General features: G+C 31.4%; 1 protein-coding gene across 3 annotated transcripts; it reads left to right on the top strand.

The window, feature by feature from the left end:
* Positions 1–350: 350 nt before the first annotated feature.
* On the top strand, positions 351–17,577 carry LOC122516806 (neurotactin). Of its 3 annotated transcripts, none has more exons than XM_043634951.1 (7): positions 351–689; positions 2,697–2,924; positions 13,147–13,347; positions 15,069–15,282; positions 15,379–15,874; positions 15,961–16,623; positions 16,706–17,577. In XM_043634951.1, the coding sequence occupies exons 2-7, from the start codon at positions 2,706–2,708 to the stop codon at positions 17,091–17,093; spliced, it is 2,181 nt and encodes a 726-aa protein (XP_043490886.1). In that variant the 5' UTR covers positions 351–689; positions 2,697–2,705; the 3' UTR covers positions 17,094–17,577. The 3 variants fall into 3 exon arrangements, with proteins under 3 accessions (XP_043490886.1, XP_043490887.1, XP_043490888.1); XM_043634952.1 differs by lacking the exon at positions 351–689 and adding an exon at positions 1,588–1,692; XM_043634953.1 differs by lacking the exon at positions 351–689 and adding an exon at positions 1,592–1,688.
* The last annotated feature ends 282 nt before the right edge of the window (positions 17,578–17,859 follow it).

The following is a 17,859-nucleotide window of genomic DNA, read 5'->3' on the forward strand; positions in this document are numbered from 1 at the left end:
TTCCAAAAATTACGCCCATTTCGTATTTTGTTTTTTCACTTTTCCGACAGAGGTCAGGGGATGTTTCTTTATTTTTTTATGATATAGAATTAAGAAGATAAAATTAAATATTGCTTTGAAATAAGATTAAATTTAATGCTAGAATCTATAGATTTGTGTAAAGGACTTGTTTTTTAGAAAGTACGCTATATTTCTATATATAAAATATCATTCTTTTTGGATATAATTTTGTAAAAATAAAATATTAGAGACATGCGCGCGAAACCGACAAAATTGATGTGGTGGAGCCACTAGCGGATTTCAGGTCAATTATAAGTAATTCGAGTTTCTGGTTGGCTGATACTTCAGCGCGCTTCTTTTACAACGCTTCCGTTTCTTCCGTTGTCTATGAATGTTCAGTTGTGCGCTTACCGTTGTCGCGAGTGTTTAGTATGTAGAGAAAATTTTCGATAATTTTATCGTACTGTATTATTTGGAACCCTTACTCTTTTTCTCATTCTCTCTCTCTCTCTCTCTATATATATATATATATATTCTTTTTTTTTTCTTTTTATCGATTTGTCATTATTGTAAATCGAAAAAAAATAACAAGAAATTCATTGTAAAAAATTAAAGTTAGTCTCAACTCGCATACGTAAATTATAGTGCGAAGTTGGATGATCATCGCTATCGAATATTACTTGAAAGAGGTAAGCAAGTTTTTTATTTTTTTTTTTTTAACTATAAAACACATTTGCGAAACTCCACCTATGTGATCAACAAAATTTATTTTTCTTATTGGCATAAAATTATAAAACTCGTTACTTAATTTATACATTTTTGTGTATGATACTCCAAAAAAAAATATTGAATTTTGAAACGAATTATTTCAATATTATTCAATTATTTTCAATTAAATGAAAGATAAAATTTTTCTCGATTGCTTGATTTCATCAGGTTTGCTGGAATTTTAGAGTATCAAAAGCAATCGAAATAGATCTCGTCGCTTTTTTTTCTCAAATAACAAAGGTATTTTTTTCACATTGCATCTTTCGATTGGAAGAAGTTCAAACTGTTATTTCCTGTAGAGAAAGTAGAATCTGAAACCTTGTTCCAAAGTATCTGTTAGAAATTATATCTTCAACCGTTTTCCTTCGTTCGTTCTTTCTTTCTTGCTTCTTTTCCAATGGTAGAAATTCGTTATCTGTAAAATTCTTGTTCTATTTTTATAAATAGAAGTGAATACCTTTATACAAATTCGTAGAAGGTCCTTGTAAAAATGTTCTTTTCAATCCTAAAACCGTGTACTTGAAAAAATATATTTTAGATAGTAAATAAATATATTTGTCGGTTAGTTATGGATTAAGTTTGAAAATTGCAAAAAAATTACAAAACGATAACATTGGTTTTACAATTTATGTTAGAATATTAATAATTGTAATATAAAATAAATACAGAGGCATAAATTCGTTATTAGGAGATTGTAAATCAAGTCCAATTTGTGGCTGTAAAGTTGAGTATATTATAAATAAATAAATAAATAAAAATATAAAATAAATGACCAACAAAATATTTGATTGTAGGTTTTATTTTGTAACATAAATAATTATAAAATAAAATAAATCACGAGAGAGAGAGAGAAATCAATTTTTCTAATTGTTACGACTTACAATTAGTTCACTGATATAATTACCGGTGTTAATATGCTTGTACGTAAGTAATTTAATTGATAGATATTTTCGAAATATTACGATAGAGAAAATCACATTATTTGTAAAAGGTATAATATAGAGGTGTATATTAGGCGCGTCGAGACGTCCAGACGTAAATCGATCGATTGTGCGCTACCGGTCCTCGAACTCGCATTCTATCTACACATATTCGTGCAGGGTCTATCGACTGAAAATAATATTACTGTTTACTACACACTTACATACGCACACTCATGTACTTACATCTATACACAATAGAAAATTACTATAATAATTAAATAATAAAATAAATCAAAAATATTTTGAATTCTAACTTCTTATTTTGTTGTTTATCCACTCGTTACGAATATATTACTAATTGTAAGAAAAATTGTATTCTCTACTTCATAACAAATAATTATATGAGAGTCAAAATTAAACTAATTTTCTTTTTTTTATCTGATTTGATTTATCTTCTTTTAACATCTGTTTGTATTTTTTCTATATTTATCTCATATAGTAATATTGTTACTGTTTCCGAATAATGACACATATATAGTTTAATAAGAATTCTAAATTGCAACAGTAAATTGGTTCCAATCAGATGCAGGAAATGTAATTAAATTTGGTTGATTGAAGAACCACGACGATTCGTTTTGTCGAACAAAAACGCGTAATGTACGCTTATTAAATTATTTAATAATAACAATACATTCTCTTGGTCTTATAATTAAGCGAGATTAGAGGATATAATAAGAATGATATAACGTACTTTTTCATTTGTTTATTGATGATAAAAAGTACATTTCTAGTTTTCTTTCAACATTAAAATACAAGATCCTATTATCTTGAATTTTTATTTGACAGTATTTTCAAAGTTAATTTTTTAATAATAAATAATATTAATTAATACATAATCAAATAATAATAAAATGTAAATATTTATTTAATTGATTGTGTTAGAATGTTTGATTCGAATATAAATATTTTTTCAATACTCTATTCAATGGTATTATGTTTATTCAGTGGTGAACGATGAGCCGAGCAGATCAGGATAAAGATAAAAGTATGGACAAAAAGGAAATCGCCGAGGAGGAGAGAGAGAAGATGTTGAACGTTGAGAACACTAAACATACCGGTGCTGCACCTGTACCTGATTTAGAATCTGAGGAGCATAAGCCGAAGAAGAAGATACCTATCGGTGGTATCAAGATGCCAGGATTTTGTCGTACCAAGAGCAAGGAACCTTGCAAGGTAAATTTAAACTCCACTTAACAGTAATATCCAAAATTATCGCATTAAAAAATGCTTACACATCGTAAGACTTATATAAATATAATTATCAATTATTTTAATAATATTACTATTGTTTATGAACAATTATGGGTAGATAGAAATGTCAAACAATTATCCAATAATTCTCTTAATGATCCTTTTTCAGGCGTACACAATTTTCTTTTGTTTTTTGTTTATTAATCGTCCTTTAAATGAGTTCTTCGTCAATGCCAGGTGCACCGTTTGACGTCATGCGGTTTAACGTTGAAAAAGAAAATCGTTACGGGGTTGCAAGCACCCTTCGTGAACGCACCATGAGGGTAGCGTTTCCCTTCTTCGAAGCCAAGTTTACCTTGCTAAAGGGTTTCCATAGCAACGTTAAAAAACACATAATAATAGACTGATATCGGATTGATCGTCGATTTACAAGCCTAAGAAAATAATCTTTTTTGATATGCCTTCGTTGTCAATGTTCAAATTTGAAACACTTCAATGCTTCTCCTGATAAATTTTATTTACAAAAAAATTTATTTTCCTTTCGTCATAAATTCAAACATTTTCATAAAAATATTTTATAATAAAATATTTAATTGTGTCCTTGAAAGGAACTCAACTTTCTCATATGAAGTATAGGACATTTTTACTTTTATTTTATTTTTATTTTTATTCTTTTGTTCGACGAGTATACTTTCGAATTTGTTGAAAGAAATATTCGGACATGATTTCCTTTATTTTCAATGAATAATGTTCTCAGCTAATTTCACTTTTTAGCTGCCATGGTTCACAAGCTATCTCAAATGACTCATTTATGGAGAAAATCTGTCATCTTTTAAGAAATTTCGTCAAACCGTTATTAATTCTATTGCATTTTGCTTTACACTTTCAAAATAATTGAACTTAATTCTTTGTTTTTTTAATATTCAATTGCGTTCATTCACATCGTCGAAGATACTTTTCTTTCTATTTTTCGGCCCACATTTTGTTGACGTTCGTAGAAATTTTTGTTAACGTACGTCCGCCGTCTACTATTTTGTTGTCTTGTCTTTTATGTTCATCTTTAAAAAAATGTTTATAAAGCTACTTTTTCGAGAATAAAGTTTGCTTTCTCTTTTTTCTTATTATTTTTTTTTAAGGTTATGTCCAGTAATTTGTTTTTTCGCAATTGTAAAATTAAATTTACACATCATTTAAAAATAGAAAGAATTTTTTCTATTTTTTTATTGAAGGTTGTAACTTGTGTAATAAATTACACTTTCTACCACTTATGGCTTAGTTGTACGATAATAAGAAGCACTTGTTTTTGAAAAAAATGCTTGAATAAATTCAAAGATATATGCGGCCACGGTGCGGCGTACGCGTCTTTTTTCTTTTTATGTAGTATGCTAATTGTAAAACTAGAAAATTCACGTAAAATGTAACTCGTACGTGTTTTTGTTTCGATTTTTACAAATAATTGAAGACTTCACAAGTAAATTATTCTGGTTTATCATTTGGGAGATTGAAAATTACATTAAAAAATATTAAAACGAAATTTTCCTAAGAAAAAAGAAGAAAGAAGAAAGAACAAAAATGAGAGAGAGTAATAAAAAAATGTTATTAAAATACGATAAAATTTTAACAGTGAACGTATTAGATTAGAAAATTTCAAATTCCCCCAAATTTACAAATGCAAATTTGCAAATTTCCCCAAAAATACATAAAAATATTTCTTCGGATAAAGGTGTCAAATTTGGTCGATCTAAGGAGCACGAAGGTTTAGGTCTACGTATACCGAGGAGTGAGTGTGCAAAAAAGAAATATAGCTTTCTGTAGAAGAAAAAAACATAGAATAGGAGTAAAATAAAATCATTTCTAGGTGTGCGCGTGTAAAAGAGAGACGTAAATGGTCTTCTTCGTGTCCATGGAAAATTTAACGAAGCTCATCTCTTTTTTCGTGAGATGTCTTAGCTCTTTTTTGTTTGTTTCTTTCTAACTCCGTTTTGTTCACTCTCTTCTCGTTGCGTCTCTTTTGAAATTCCCAGACTGGTGACAATACGACAGTCTCCTCGAGCCATTGCACGCGACTAATTTCTCCAATTGCCCTTAACTCGTCTTATTACTCTCTTAATTGGCAAATAAACTTCTTGGGTAGATGATCACCTCCTATTACTCCGAATCGTAACTTTCGAAATACCAACAATATTTTACATTAGATCGATGAACTTAATATTTACTAATTCCTTGCGTATTTTCATAAATCCGTAAATAACAGCGTACGATTTCTGATTTATCGAATTACGGTGGTTTAAGTATTACTGTTCATTGTAGATAGCTGTGATTCGCTACAATATGGTAAGTCAAATATAATGGAGTCGTTCAAATAGAAATACACACACACATATATATATATATATATACAATATTCTTCAACTTCCGACTGTTTCCATATGTTTCGTACATTTGTGCTACTAAATTCGGAATCGTTGGTATACAAATCACATATTTGCTTATGCCTGCTGATGCCTCCTGATCTCGGATTATTCGAGTGTAAATGAGAATAGCTTGGGGACGGGAAAATGTGTTTTCCTCTTTTCGGTGTTCTGAGGGGAGATTTGAAAAACCGTTGGATGTATTACTATGTCATATTTCGAACCAGCAGGCTTACGAACTAACTGACGAATAAACTAAATTTTATAATATTGTCAACAAAATAGAAAATGAATACAAATATTAAATAAATTTTTTAATTAAATATCGACACGCGTTATTAAATTAAAGGTCGATGAACTCGTGTTGATTTTTTTGAAAGCAGCTGAAGAAACGCGAGTACGGTTAAAAACTGACGTGAAAAATCAATGAATGGTGTGAAAGATTAATCAATTAACGCTGATAAACACGTTGGAGCAAGAAGAAGGGCTGTTCTCAATCTGGTTCTACTAGTCAAAATATTATTTTTCACGTTTCATAGTTTTCTCCTGCTATGAATTTTTTCTATCTCTCAGACGCTTGCTTCTTTCTACGCTTCTTTTATTTTCAACTCGTAGATTTAGATGTATATAAAAAAAAAGGTTTGCATGTAAACTTGTTAGTCTAAAGTCGAGGGAGGAGATGATTTATGAAGACTCGTAGACACATCTTTAAGCTATAACATATTTTTGTTTTCTTTTTTTTTTCATAGTTAATATAATGTAACGAATAAAAATAGGACATGAATTTTCATTGATTTAATTAAGGAAAATATTTACAATTAGATTTGGTTTAATAGAATTTGTTAAATATTTAATTGTTTCTTATTTGCAACATTAACATAGATTCAAGATAAAATAAGAACCTATCACCTATTTGTTGCACCTATAATTCAAACTATGGCCCACAAAAAAGATGGGGTCATGGGTTTAGGTAAACGCTAGGTGTGTTCTCACGGGTGATTAATTTCTAACATTGATTCTAGACCCCCGGAACGAACAAATTGGATTCTTAAATAATTCTAGCATTTTTTATGATTAATTTCCTCGAAGGATATTTTTTAATATTTTTTATATGATTTAGTCAATTTTTATCTTATAAATTATGAATAAACATATAAATGCATATATAAATATACTTGATCATTAGTGACACGATTATCATGAACTTAACAATGATTTTCACGCTCCAGTCTTTTGGTTGTTGGTACGTGTGCATGTCTCGAACAGGAAAGAGACTATTTTTATTGTACTACTTTAATAATGTACCACCTGGTGCAGGAACCGGAAGCGCTCATTTTATTTCTTTTTTCATGTCATACGAACTTTTTTTTTCACTCACGAATTATCGATTCTAATTAATCCGAGTGGAATAGTTATGTTTATCCATCTTTTCAGTATTAATTATTTAAATAAAAAGTCTACTTTTGTTCGCAGTCTCATTTACTTTTTTATCTAATTAGATAGATGAACAAGTGTATTAACTAGTTTGTTTCTGTCATCTGTATATTCCTCTTATGCTAGTTAATGATTTTATCTCTTTCTCTCTTTTTCTCTCTCTTTCTCTTTAACGAGAACCTTACGTTCTTTTCTGTCCTTTTTTTCCGGCAGATCTGCTTTTTTGGGGTGGTCAAAAGCTAAAGGCCAAAACCAGAATAACAGGAACCCTCTGCCAAGAGCACACCACCACATGGCCAAGCATGATGTGATATTGTGCACTCTCTTTCTCTTTTATTATATCTTCTCACCTACACAGCAATATCGGCGTGTGTTTACATCGATAGATTGTATCGAACAGCTTGCTATGCGTGTCAGCGTAGTCCTGGAGCCCTGTACTTACACAATCAAAATTTATCGTCCAAATTATTCGGATCTTTTGACACAATAGTTGTTACAATGGTGATGGCGTTTTCTTGACAATCTTTGCTTTATTCATAGTATTCATTTATGTTAGGAATAACGTAATATTATTAATAAATTATTATTTCAAAATGCAATTTATACAAGGGGATGGTTTATAACAGAGGATGCCGAAAAACTCGCTTAACTACGAACAAAAAAAGTAGAAAACAAAATCCTAATCGATTTATTAATGGAATTACAATAGTTTTTTTTTCATTTGTAAATATGAATTGTTAGTTTCCGTTGTTGAAAAAATTATGAGCCTATGATGCCGCCATTCCAAATACCCGGCAAACAAAATTTTAATTTTTTATTCTGATGATATAAACATAAACACACAAAAATTGTATTATTGCAGCAATGGCGATGAAAATTTTAAATGTCCGTTTTACATTTCGAGGTAGTACAATTGTTTTAACAGGAATATTAGCAATGCGTTTTAACATAGAAATTTCGTGCCGGTGGTGGCTGCAGTGTATGGTAGCATGACGACAATGGTGGCTCGATGAAAAGGAAGAGGGGTGAAAGTTGTGTCTGATATCGATTTCTCTTGCTGTAGAGAGGGAGAGAGAGAAAGAGAGAAAGAAAGAGGATGCTCACCGAACGAATGAACGGCTTCTGTTTCTTGCCACAAATCCCTTTGGTGGCAGCACTATCTCCACCCTTTTTTCTTCTCTCTTTAGCTATTTCATCAAAATTTAATTTAAACGGCCCATTTTATTGAAACTATTAGTTTTATCTAAATTAAATTGCCCTTAAAAATGTCCCTCGATGGAATAGGAAGTGAACTTCATTAAACTTCATAATACTTATCGGTTATTTAACCGATTTCCCTTCAGCCCCCCCCCTTTTTTTTGGTAAAATGATCTTTCCTTATTTTCTTTCAAATTTTTAAATAATTTTAGAAATTTTCATTATTGAATCGAATACGCTAAAGTCTTTAGTATTTTCTTCTTTTATCCAAAGAATTTTTTATCTTTTCGCGTAGTTGCACACGTTCTCAGTACATTCTCAGTAGACTAAAATTCGGAGTATACCACTTCAGTTACTATTCCTTCCAATTATATCTTTCTCTAAACATAATGCGTATCGCCATCAAATAAAATGTTAGAAAGGAAATAAGAAATGAACGAAAGGTCGCTTTGTTTGTTAAACTTTTTCAAATGCTAGTGAGAATAGGTCTAATAAAGTAACAAAAGAAAAATAAGAAGGGTAGGGGCTATTAAATTAAATCGACGTTAATCAATGCTTATGCCATGCCAAGAGTTAGAGAAGATAAAGGAAAAGGTGATAGGTTCTTTTTGTCAATCTAAACTGCACTATAATGTCCTCCTATGTTGGACGATGAAAAAAAACTGGTGTAACTAATCTGAATTACGTTTAATTAAAGATGACCACTTAATGAATCTGAACTATTGAAAAGATCTCTTCTCAACTATAGTTTAATCGTGATTTAAATTTCATGAAGGAAGTTTTAAACAAGTTTAAACATTTATATAAAATTTTATTATTGGAAGTATTTTTTGAATTTATATTTTAATCCAATGTTGTCTTATCAGACAATAAATTTGTTATTCTCTTTATTTATTATAAGTAAAGCGAAAAAATAAAAGTTTCCTTGTTATTATTAACATTCAAAATTTAGTCATGAATTCTTCGATTTTGTATCGAAAATATGAAAAATATTAGTCGTCCATCTTGCTTTTCTTAAATTAAAGTTTTACACACACAATATTAATTATTTTGTTATTTTATTGAACAATATACGATCCATTTTTCTCCCATATTTTTGTTCTACGCTGTACATTATTCATTGTTAGTAAAAAATAACATAAAATAAAGAATATTCTGCACGTAAAATTATTGACATGAGAAAAAGAAGAAACTTGCTAAGAAACTTTTGAGACGATCTAGTATATGAGAAATAAATGTGATAAAATTTCGGAAATTTTTCTTATTTATTACAAGCATCGATGGCAATTGTAGGATAAAAGAGAAGAAATAGACACCCAGACGAGAACTAATCGAAATGTGCAAGAGCGTTGCGAATGATCAGTAGCCATAGTCGCGTACAACGCGGCACACTCTAAAAGGGTATGCATACTCTTGTCAATGTGTGCATGTACACATACACATATACAGAAGTACATAAAGTACGTGCCCAGGCGTGGTACTTGGAATATTGAAAAAGAGAAAGGTAGGTAAAGAGAATAAAAAGAAAGAAACGAGTTACGTATCGTGTGCATATAATATACACAGTACTTATTTCGAGAATAAGAAAAAAAAGAAATTAAGAAAGAGAGGGTGAAAAAACAGTTACCGGCAAGAAGATGACTAGACAGTATCGAAGTGGTACTTAGAAGAACCTAAGAGAAGAGCAACGAGACGTCGTTGTTAAGCATTTTAGGAACAGGTTCTTCACGATGAAGACCTAGTAACGAGGACGCTTATACTGAACAAAAAAAAATAAGAATAATAATGATAATGTTCATTGCTTAATGAAAATCAAGCCTGTATTAACCCAATATTAAATTTCCTGTAAAAAAAAAAACTAACACGATCCAGCGATTTAACTTGAACTTACGTTAGAACTTATCGATCTTGGACAGTATACGATGACCTTCTTAAAAGGAATTATTTTTTTAAATCTAATCGAGATTCTTATAGCATTGTACTTGAAACAAGGATTACTTGTGAAGATAGACTGATGGACTCGAGTTTCGAATCGAGAAAATAAGAACGAGGTGACTGGATAAAAGTCATTATTGGAAAAGGTGATCTTCTTCCAGTGCTAGACTACAACCGAACACTTTTCAATGATCGGATGAGAGTTCAATCGAGAAACTGAGGATTCACAGACCTATAATCACTCAATCAAAGATTTCTCTCTCTCTCTTTTTCTCTAGTGTAGTCACGAAACGATTATAGGAACGACTGGCTAACAACAGTCTTGGAAATTCGAGTTCTGAATTAGTATACTTGAATAAGTAAAGGATTGAAACGTTGGAAATTGTACGTTGGAAGGTTTTTTGGAGGCTGAGAAGAAATCCTTTCTTGCAACAGCAACAGCTGCTCGAAATAAGAAACGAATCATGGTCTGATCCAAATTCAGTATCACAAAAATAAGAAGTAAAGAGAAAAAATATAAAGAACGTGGAGCAGATGAAACGTAAATTAATGAAAATTGATATTTCCTTTGATGAAGAATAGATATGCATGTATTTTTGTTTTTTCATAGAAAGTTTTATTTTATCGAACGTTAAATAGGAATAATATTTGTTAAGAGATTAGCACGTGTGCGTGCAAGCTCGTAAAGAAAGTATCACAATGTTGATTCTGGTTTAATATCATCTTAAAAGGGAAGAATCAAATTGATAGGATACTGGTTTTTTTAATTTTACATAGTTGCGGGGTTCATCAGGACCATGCACTGTGCAAGTGCAGTAAGACCCAATAAAGAAAACGAAGGGAGAAGTTTCACGTGCATTCTTATATTCAGTTCATTTCAAATAGAAAAATAAATTTTTGATAGTTTAATTAATAAATATTTTTAGAAATTTGTAAAACAAATATTATTAAAAAAGGAATATTTAATTTTTTTTTTAATGAAAATATTAAACAATTTTCTGAAATTAGTCGAAAATATAGGCGTGATAATTTATAATAATTTTATGATAAAATTGTTTTATTAATAGAATATTTATAAGACAAATACTTTGTTTATATTTATGTGCGTATTGGGCCACAAATTTGGATTGATTGAAGAGAACATATTGCTAACAATTAATCTAAATGATATTATTACAAAATTATGTACACTGAATGTTAATAGATTATACCAATCGTCCATGTGAATATTTTAAAAGTTCTATTGATTAGAGATTGAAAGAAGACGAAAAGTTCACATCAGCATCATGAGATCATGACTCATGATCCTAAACTTATTTATGATTCTTGATTATAACGTAAGGTAAATTGAACTTTGTTATTATCGATCGAGCATATCAGTCTCGTCTTTCATTGCAGAAATTGTTCTCGTACTATTTGAAGTTACTTCTTGACTTTGATATTTTGTTTCTCTTGATTTATGTCTCATCAATATTATGATTCATAAATTATATTAACTAAAGTTGCCTTACATTTTCGTTTCTTTTATCTTTTTGTTCTTTTAATTGAATTTTGTAATCGAACTCATTGATCAAATATCGCAGAAACTTAAAAATAATTTTTTTATACACAATCGTAAAAAAATGACTGTCGAAATTTTCCCCCTTCGAAAATTTCAACGATAGAATCCAACAGACTAGAAAATTGGACTTTTTCCTCTGCGTGACCAACCCTCGTTTCCGGTGTTTCATCTATAATACTCGAGAGGAATCATTTAAGTGAAAATAAATTAATGAAAATGTTACGAAAGTTTAAAGGAAGAAGAATTTCACTTACATTTTCTTTTCAGACAACAGCATCAAGGAGTTTGCAAGCGTAATTAATCTTATTGTTAGATATCCAATAGCTTTATTGAACGATTCGTCATAAAATTCTATTGTATTATTGGTAAGCAATACACGCTATTGTTCGTTAGATTTAAACTTTCTATCTCGTGAGTTTGTGATAAACGATTATAATGCAACTGATTAAATATCTTTTTTGTTGAATTAAAAATAAAATTAAACCAATGCATATGATAAATATTATAAGATTTTTAAGTTGAACTCAGTTGAAAACAGTACGACTGTTATTTGGATTGTAAATATTTGAATTAAACAAGATAAATATTTTTATTATATTTTTTACACATTAAAAATTCACGGATGTTTTACAATACAATAATATGATTTAGTTAAAATAATTTTATCGAATTCCTTCCGTGCAGACAAATCCAAATCTCTATTGCAAGTTTCGTTTGGCGCCATAAGGAAACCACTGAATGGACATCACGAATCTCTCTCATTCAAGTTCATGAGTACATTTATTTATTTTATTTTCTTTCTTTAATTCGCTTAAACCAAATTGAAAAACTTATGAGCAGCAGTATCACGTGAGATTTGGCAACGTCCTCGTGGAGCCAATGTCATGTCGTCTTTGAATTTATTTTGGTCGTGATTATTCTTATTGACTAAAATAACATAAAAATCTCAAAATAAATGTTCGGATGGAAATTTTTACTAACACGAGAAGGAATAATTATTTTATAATGTTAATAGGTTTTAGAAAATAACAAAATACGTGGCATCTACTATGTATAAATTTAATTATAGTAGTTTATAGTATAACCAGTAAGAAAACACGCTTTCACCTTGAAAGAAAAGAATTTACTGGTAGGTTTACCAATGCCACTTCGTAAATTTCCATGCTCTTCTAAGTGTATGCACGCATCTATTTCTTCTTTTTCTTTCTCTTTCTCGAGTACTCGATGGTTAGGCCACGCGACGCCACTTGAAAGGACATTCAAAAACCAAATATAGAATCACCATCTGTATCCCTTCTGAACACAAGAAGTTTATGCTTATCTATACGAGATTATGATGTGTGCCAAATGTAGAATCCTTGGAAAAAGTATTAATATAAAAAACAAATTTATACTACCATATTTATCTAATTAAATAATACTGTCTTTAAAACCATAATCAATTTTGAATAAAAGAAAAATAATAACAGAAAATGTAGTGTTGTTGAATTATGCGTTTCTTTTAACATTGAATCATAGATTTGAACATGTCGAAGAAAAAGTACTGAACACTATTAGGCAATTTGTGTTTTAAATTGCAAGAAAAATTTGATTTTTATTTTTCTAACTGTTTTTTAAATATATTTCATTCAATCATAGATAAAATTGTTGATATGTTATTTGGTAGGACGATGAAAGTAAACCTGCCGAATCGGCGGACACAGAAACCACAGTTGTTATGACGAAGGAAAACGAACAAAGTGCGCCTTCTGTTCCTGAAAAACCAACAACGCCGGCTAAGGAATCGAAGGAGAAAGAAGGACGAAAGGGAATCCTAAATGCTATTAGATTACCATTGGTTTCCGTGTTTCCTAGAAAGAAGAATAAGGTAAAGTTTTTTATTTTATAGAAAATCGATGAAAAATGTAAACACGTCGTACATTGGTTCCAAATTCTGAAAACGTAAGATAATTATGAGGATGTTCGACGTTTTTATAAAAAAAATGGTTAATAAAGACGCTACAGGGTCCACTAAACATATTCCACGGGTTAAAAGTCCAGAAATGAAACTTCTTTTTTTTATTTTGCGCGCGTTTTTGGGATTTTAGACAAGCGTGCGTCGCTTGGGGAATGTCTTTTTTTCTAAATCCTAATCGATAAATATTATTTTTGAATATGTGAATAAAAAGAAAAGAAGAAGAGGAAAAATAAAATTTAGTGAAACTAAATACATGGTGTTGCGGCTTGTCGGATATGAAACCATCCAGAGCGTAAACCCTTTCGTGAAACCTTACGAGGTTTTTCAAGCCTCTCGGGCACGTACAAGCTTTTCTTCGAACCGCGTCCTTTTATCATCCTCTTTTTTTCAACTCTTCCTTTGCCTTTAGTCTAGGTTCTGTTTCAAAGTGCAAGAGATAAGACATGAATGAGAAAGACGTGAGATATTTTCGAAAGAAGGATAAAATTCGAACGTTTAACAAGCTAAATTCTATTTTATTTATATAGGAAGGACATTATTTTACCTAGAACATCTTTGTGTATATAGATTGTTTTTAGAAGAAAAATACATTCGAAGTTGTCGAGTGGTTTGATCGATAGGACAATTTCAAAAAGTTCACTTTTAACCAGTTAGCTGTGATTGACGAGTATACTCGTTATAGAGAAAAAATAATTACCACTTGTTATTTAACATGTTGTTGACTTTTTCACATGATTTGTCTGCCACACCTACACTTTTTTTTATTATGGGATGCATATTTTGCTGAAATTTTTTTTACAGCTGATAAACGGCGTTGTATAATTGTGTTTTATTTATTATTTATGTTGAGGTCACCGGTGACCTCACGGCAGCCAACGTGTTAACCAGTTAGCACGGTAACCTCTTTGAAAAGCGTATACCTAAATTGTGTTGTAAAATTGAAATGATAATATTTTATATTACCATTTCTCCATGACAAGTATACTCGTCAATCATAACTAACTGGTTAAAAAAAAACCGTCTACATTTTGATACAAGGGACATATAAAAACAAAAGTTCGAATATTTCTTTCAACTAATTTATTATCCTCGAGTAAAAACTTTCGCTTTTAATGAAAATATCAAAACTTTGAAGCTTAAAATGTATCGCTCGCGTTACCATCTTTTCACCTCAAAAAAAGGAAAATAAATACGTAGGTACTTTCTTCCTTATCTCTCATGTCAGTGTCCACTCTCTTTTTCTTTCTCTTTCTACCCTCGTATTCGGTGCAAGGTAGTTACAATGTGCAGGGTTTTGAGTGTACTTGTAAACCGTACTCTACATGCTTGTCCAGGTGTTGATTACACCTGTGCAACCTGATTCATTCTTTCCTCAGTTACTCTTAGCTCTTCGGCTCACATCAGACTTATCTACCGTTATTCGTGACAATATCTTTCATATATTAAACTTTTACTAGTTTCGATTTAAAGTATTTATCAATGATCTAATTAAAATGGGAAAAAATAGAATTTACATAAGCAGTTTTGTCGGTCAGAATATATTTCCCAAGGTACATAAATACGTATCCAATTGATAAGATATTTCGTATATTAAACAGGTTGAACATTGATTTCGTTTCGATATTGCGCAGGATGGAGATGCTGAATTAGGAACAACTGGTACCGCTGGTTTAGCCAGTATCGAAACTCTTGATGATAGTGGAACAGAAAAAAATCCCATAACAAGTGAGGACGGTATGGAAACAGTTCGTTTGGATGGCGACACCACCGATATTGCTGAATCTCCGAAACGTCACTTATTTGTTGTCTGCATCAGTGCTGCGAGGCGAAATTTATTTGCTTTGGGTATGTATGGTCATTTTCATCATCATCTTCGAAAGATCTAATTTACGATTTTCATGTGATATTATTTGTTTCAATTTAAATTGGTTTTCTTTAAAGCTGCTGTATTGTGTATTCTACTCTCGGTGATTATCATCATATGTGTCGCCTGTGCTGGACCAAGAAGAAGTGCTAACCAATCTTACAAAACTGACAAGTACATAGAAGCGGTGACATCATGTGGACTAATTCAAGGAGTCTTAGAAGATGGTGCATATGCTTTTCGTGGGATACCGTACGCCGTGCCACCGGTTGAAAATCGTCGATGGCAATTCGCTGAACCACTCAGTAAGCTCGAAGACTGTTGGAACGGAACTTATCTCGCTCACAACTCCTCAAAGATGTGTTGGCAATATGAAACTTCCAATAGATACGACGGGGTCGAAGATTGTCTCTATCTTGATGTATTTACGCCAGATGTCAGATATGATTCACCATTACCGGTAGTAGTCATGATTGGCGCTGAAACTTTGGATGGATTATCACCTGGTGTAATGCAACCATCGGCAAAGCTTGCTCGTGTACGCGACATGATCTTCGTTAGACCTAACTTCCGGTACGGATTTAGTATTATCATAGAAAAATGATTAAAAAGAAAATTAACTTTTTTCGTTCGTTTAACAATGAATTTTTTTTTATTAGATTGGGAATCTTTGGATTCTTAGCGGCCGCACCACTTTCTCAAGCTACGCATCCACCAACATCCGGTAATTATGGACTCTCAGACATCATAGCTGCATTACAATGGGTCCAATTGAACATCCAGCATTTCGGTGGCAACAAATCATCCATAACTCTTTGGGGTCACAGAGCTGGCGGTACTTTAGTCACGACACTCATTGGAATACGAAAAACTCGAGGTCTTTTTTCACGAGTCTGGGTCTCAAGCGGTAGTGCGAATTTCCCTCACCAAGAACTAGCATTGGCTGAAGAACTGAGCAATACATTTATAAATATAATTAAATGCACCGATGCAAATTGCATGCAAACCAAGGATGCTGAAGATTTGATAAAAGCCGTACCGGATACATGGCACCATAATTTTATCGGACTACCGGAAAAGGAAGAGATTTTTCCGGGGAATGATACTCACGAGTGGCTTATTTTAGATGGTGCTATCTTGCAGGAACATGTTGGTGAGATTTTGACGAAGAGTGAGTTACCTATTAAGCTCATCATAGGTACTACTGCTCATTCCGGAACTTCGGAACGATATCTCTCTTCGAATGTTAACTCAAAGCCTATAGAACAGATCGTTCGCGATTCTCTACTTGGTACTAAAGGTTTAGCGAATGAAGCACTTAGGTAATAAACATTCATATTTTTATATCGATACAATTTATCGATCCAAATTCAAATCTTTTCTTCATTATCGTTTCATTTACAGACGGTACAACGCCACTCTCGAAGGTTTGGCCAGAATGATATCCGACATACGAGTCATTTGTCCGTTGATGACAGTTGCCAGCATGAAAGCAAACGTTTCATTTTATGTAGCGACTCAACCACGCGGAAACTTAGCAGATCCTGATAGCGATGCAGCAGCCATACTCGGCACTTACACTGCAAAAACGCCCGAAGAAAAAAGGCATGTATCTGCGATGCAACAATTGTTCAATCATTACGTATGGCATGGAGAAGTAGCACAGGCCGATCCGAAAGGCGCGAATAGAGTTCTTATAGTTGGTCAGGATATCATACCCCAACACGATTATCCAAATTGCGACTTTTGGATAAAACACGATATCGTTCCATTGTACGGCCGAATTGATTAAATTCCGTTGTTGTCGTAGTTTCTGTAGAAGGTCTCATCTTTGTTAAAAATCTTCCTTGAAATAACGCATTCTCCGTTGAATTTTCACGAATGGAAGATTTTTATCACGAAGTTATATACTTTGATACTGAAAATAATGGCTGATTAATGTTTTATGACATATGGAATATTATTAAAATACGAGGATCATGATATAGTAATATAACAATCAATAGACCAGAACTCACGATTTTAAATAAAGCGAATAAGTGAAATAATAAAAAATAATTAAAAATAATCATGAGGACAATGCAAACAACTTAAATGATACAATACGAAGTATGTAATTTTAATTTAGAATATGAGCTCGAAGCCACAAGTTACGTGGATTCTTATGTATGTGTATAAATGTGAATCAAATTGTAATATATTATGAAAAGACAGGGAAAAAGGAGGAATAACGAAAGCATAAAATCGCGCATAGCTTAAGATGAACAAAATAAAAATGGAAGAAAAAAAGAATAAATATCTACAGTTCATAATGATTATACATATTCTATATTCTTATAAGCTATGCCTCTCAAATGGGTATAGAAAGGATAGCAAGAATTATGAACAAATTGATTATTGTTTTCATCATCATCATCATCATCATCAAATAATTCATGTTTTACGAACTATTGATATATGTGCACTTAACATTTGACTTTCCTTTTTCATTTAATTACATCCCATTTAGAATATTCTTTTTTGTAACACACTCAATTAAAATGATCGAAGACAAAAAT

This window comes from Polistes fuscatus, unplaced genomic scaffold (genome assembly GCF_010416935.1).
Source record: "Polistes fuscatus isolate 324 unplaced genomic scaffold, CU_Pfus_HIC Scaffold2, whole genome shotgun sequence".
Classification (NCBI taxonomy): domain Eukaryota; kingdom Metazoa; phylum Arthropoda; class Insecta; order Hymenoptera; family Vespidae; genus Polistes; species Polistes fuscatus.

Excerpts from the sequence above, each read along its gene's own strand:
- LOC122516806 (XM_043634951.1), top strand. The coding sequence starts at position 2,706 with ATGAGCCGAGCAGATCAGGATAAAGATAAAAGTATGGACAAAAAGGAA. Across the intron at positions 2,925-13,146 it reads AGAGCAAGGAACCTTGCAAG|GACGATGAAAGTAAACCTGC; the intron begins GTAAATTTAAAC and ends GTTATTTGGTAG. Across the intron at positions 13,348-15,068 it reads TTCCTAGAAAGAAGAATAAG|GATGGAGATGCTGAATTAGG; the intron begins GTAAAGTTTTTT and ends GATATTGCGCAG.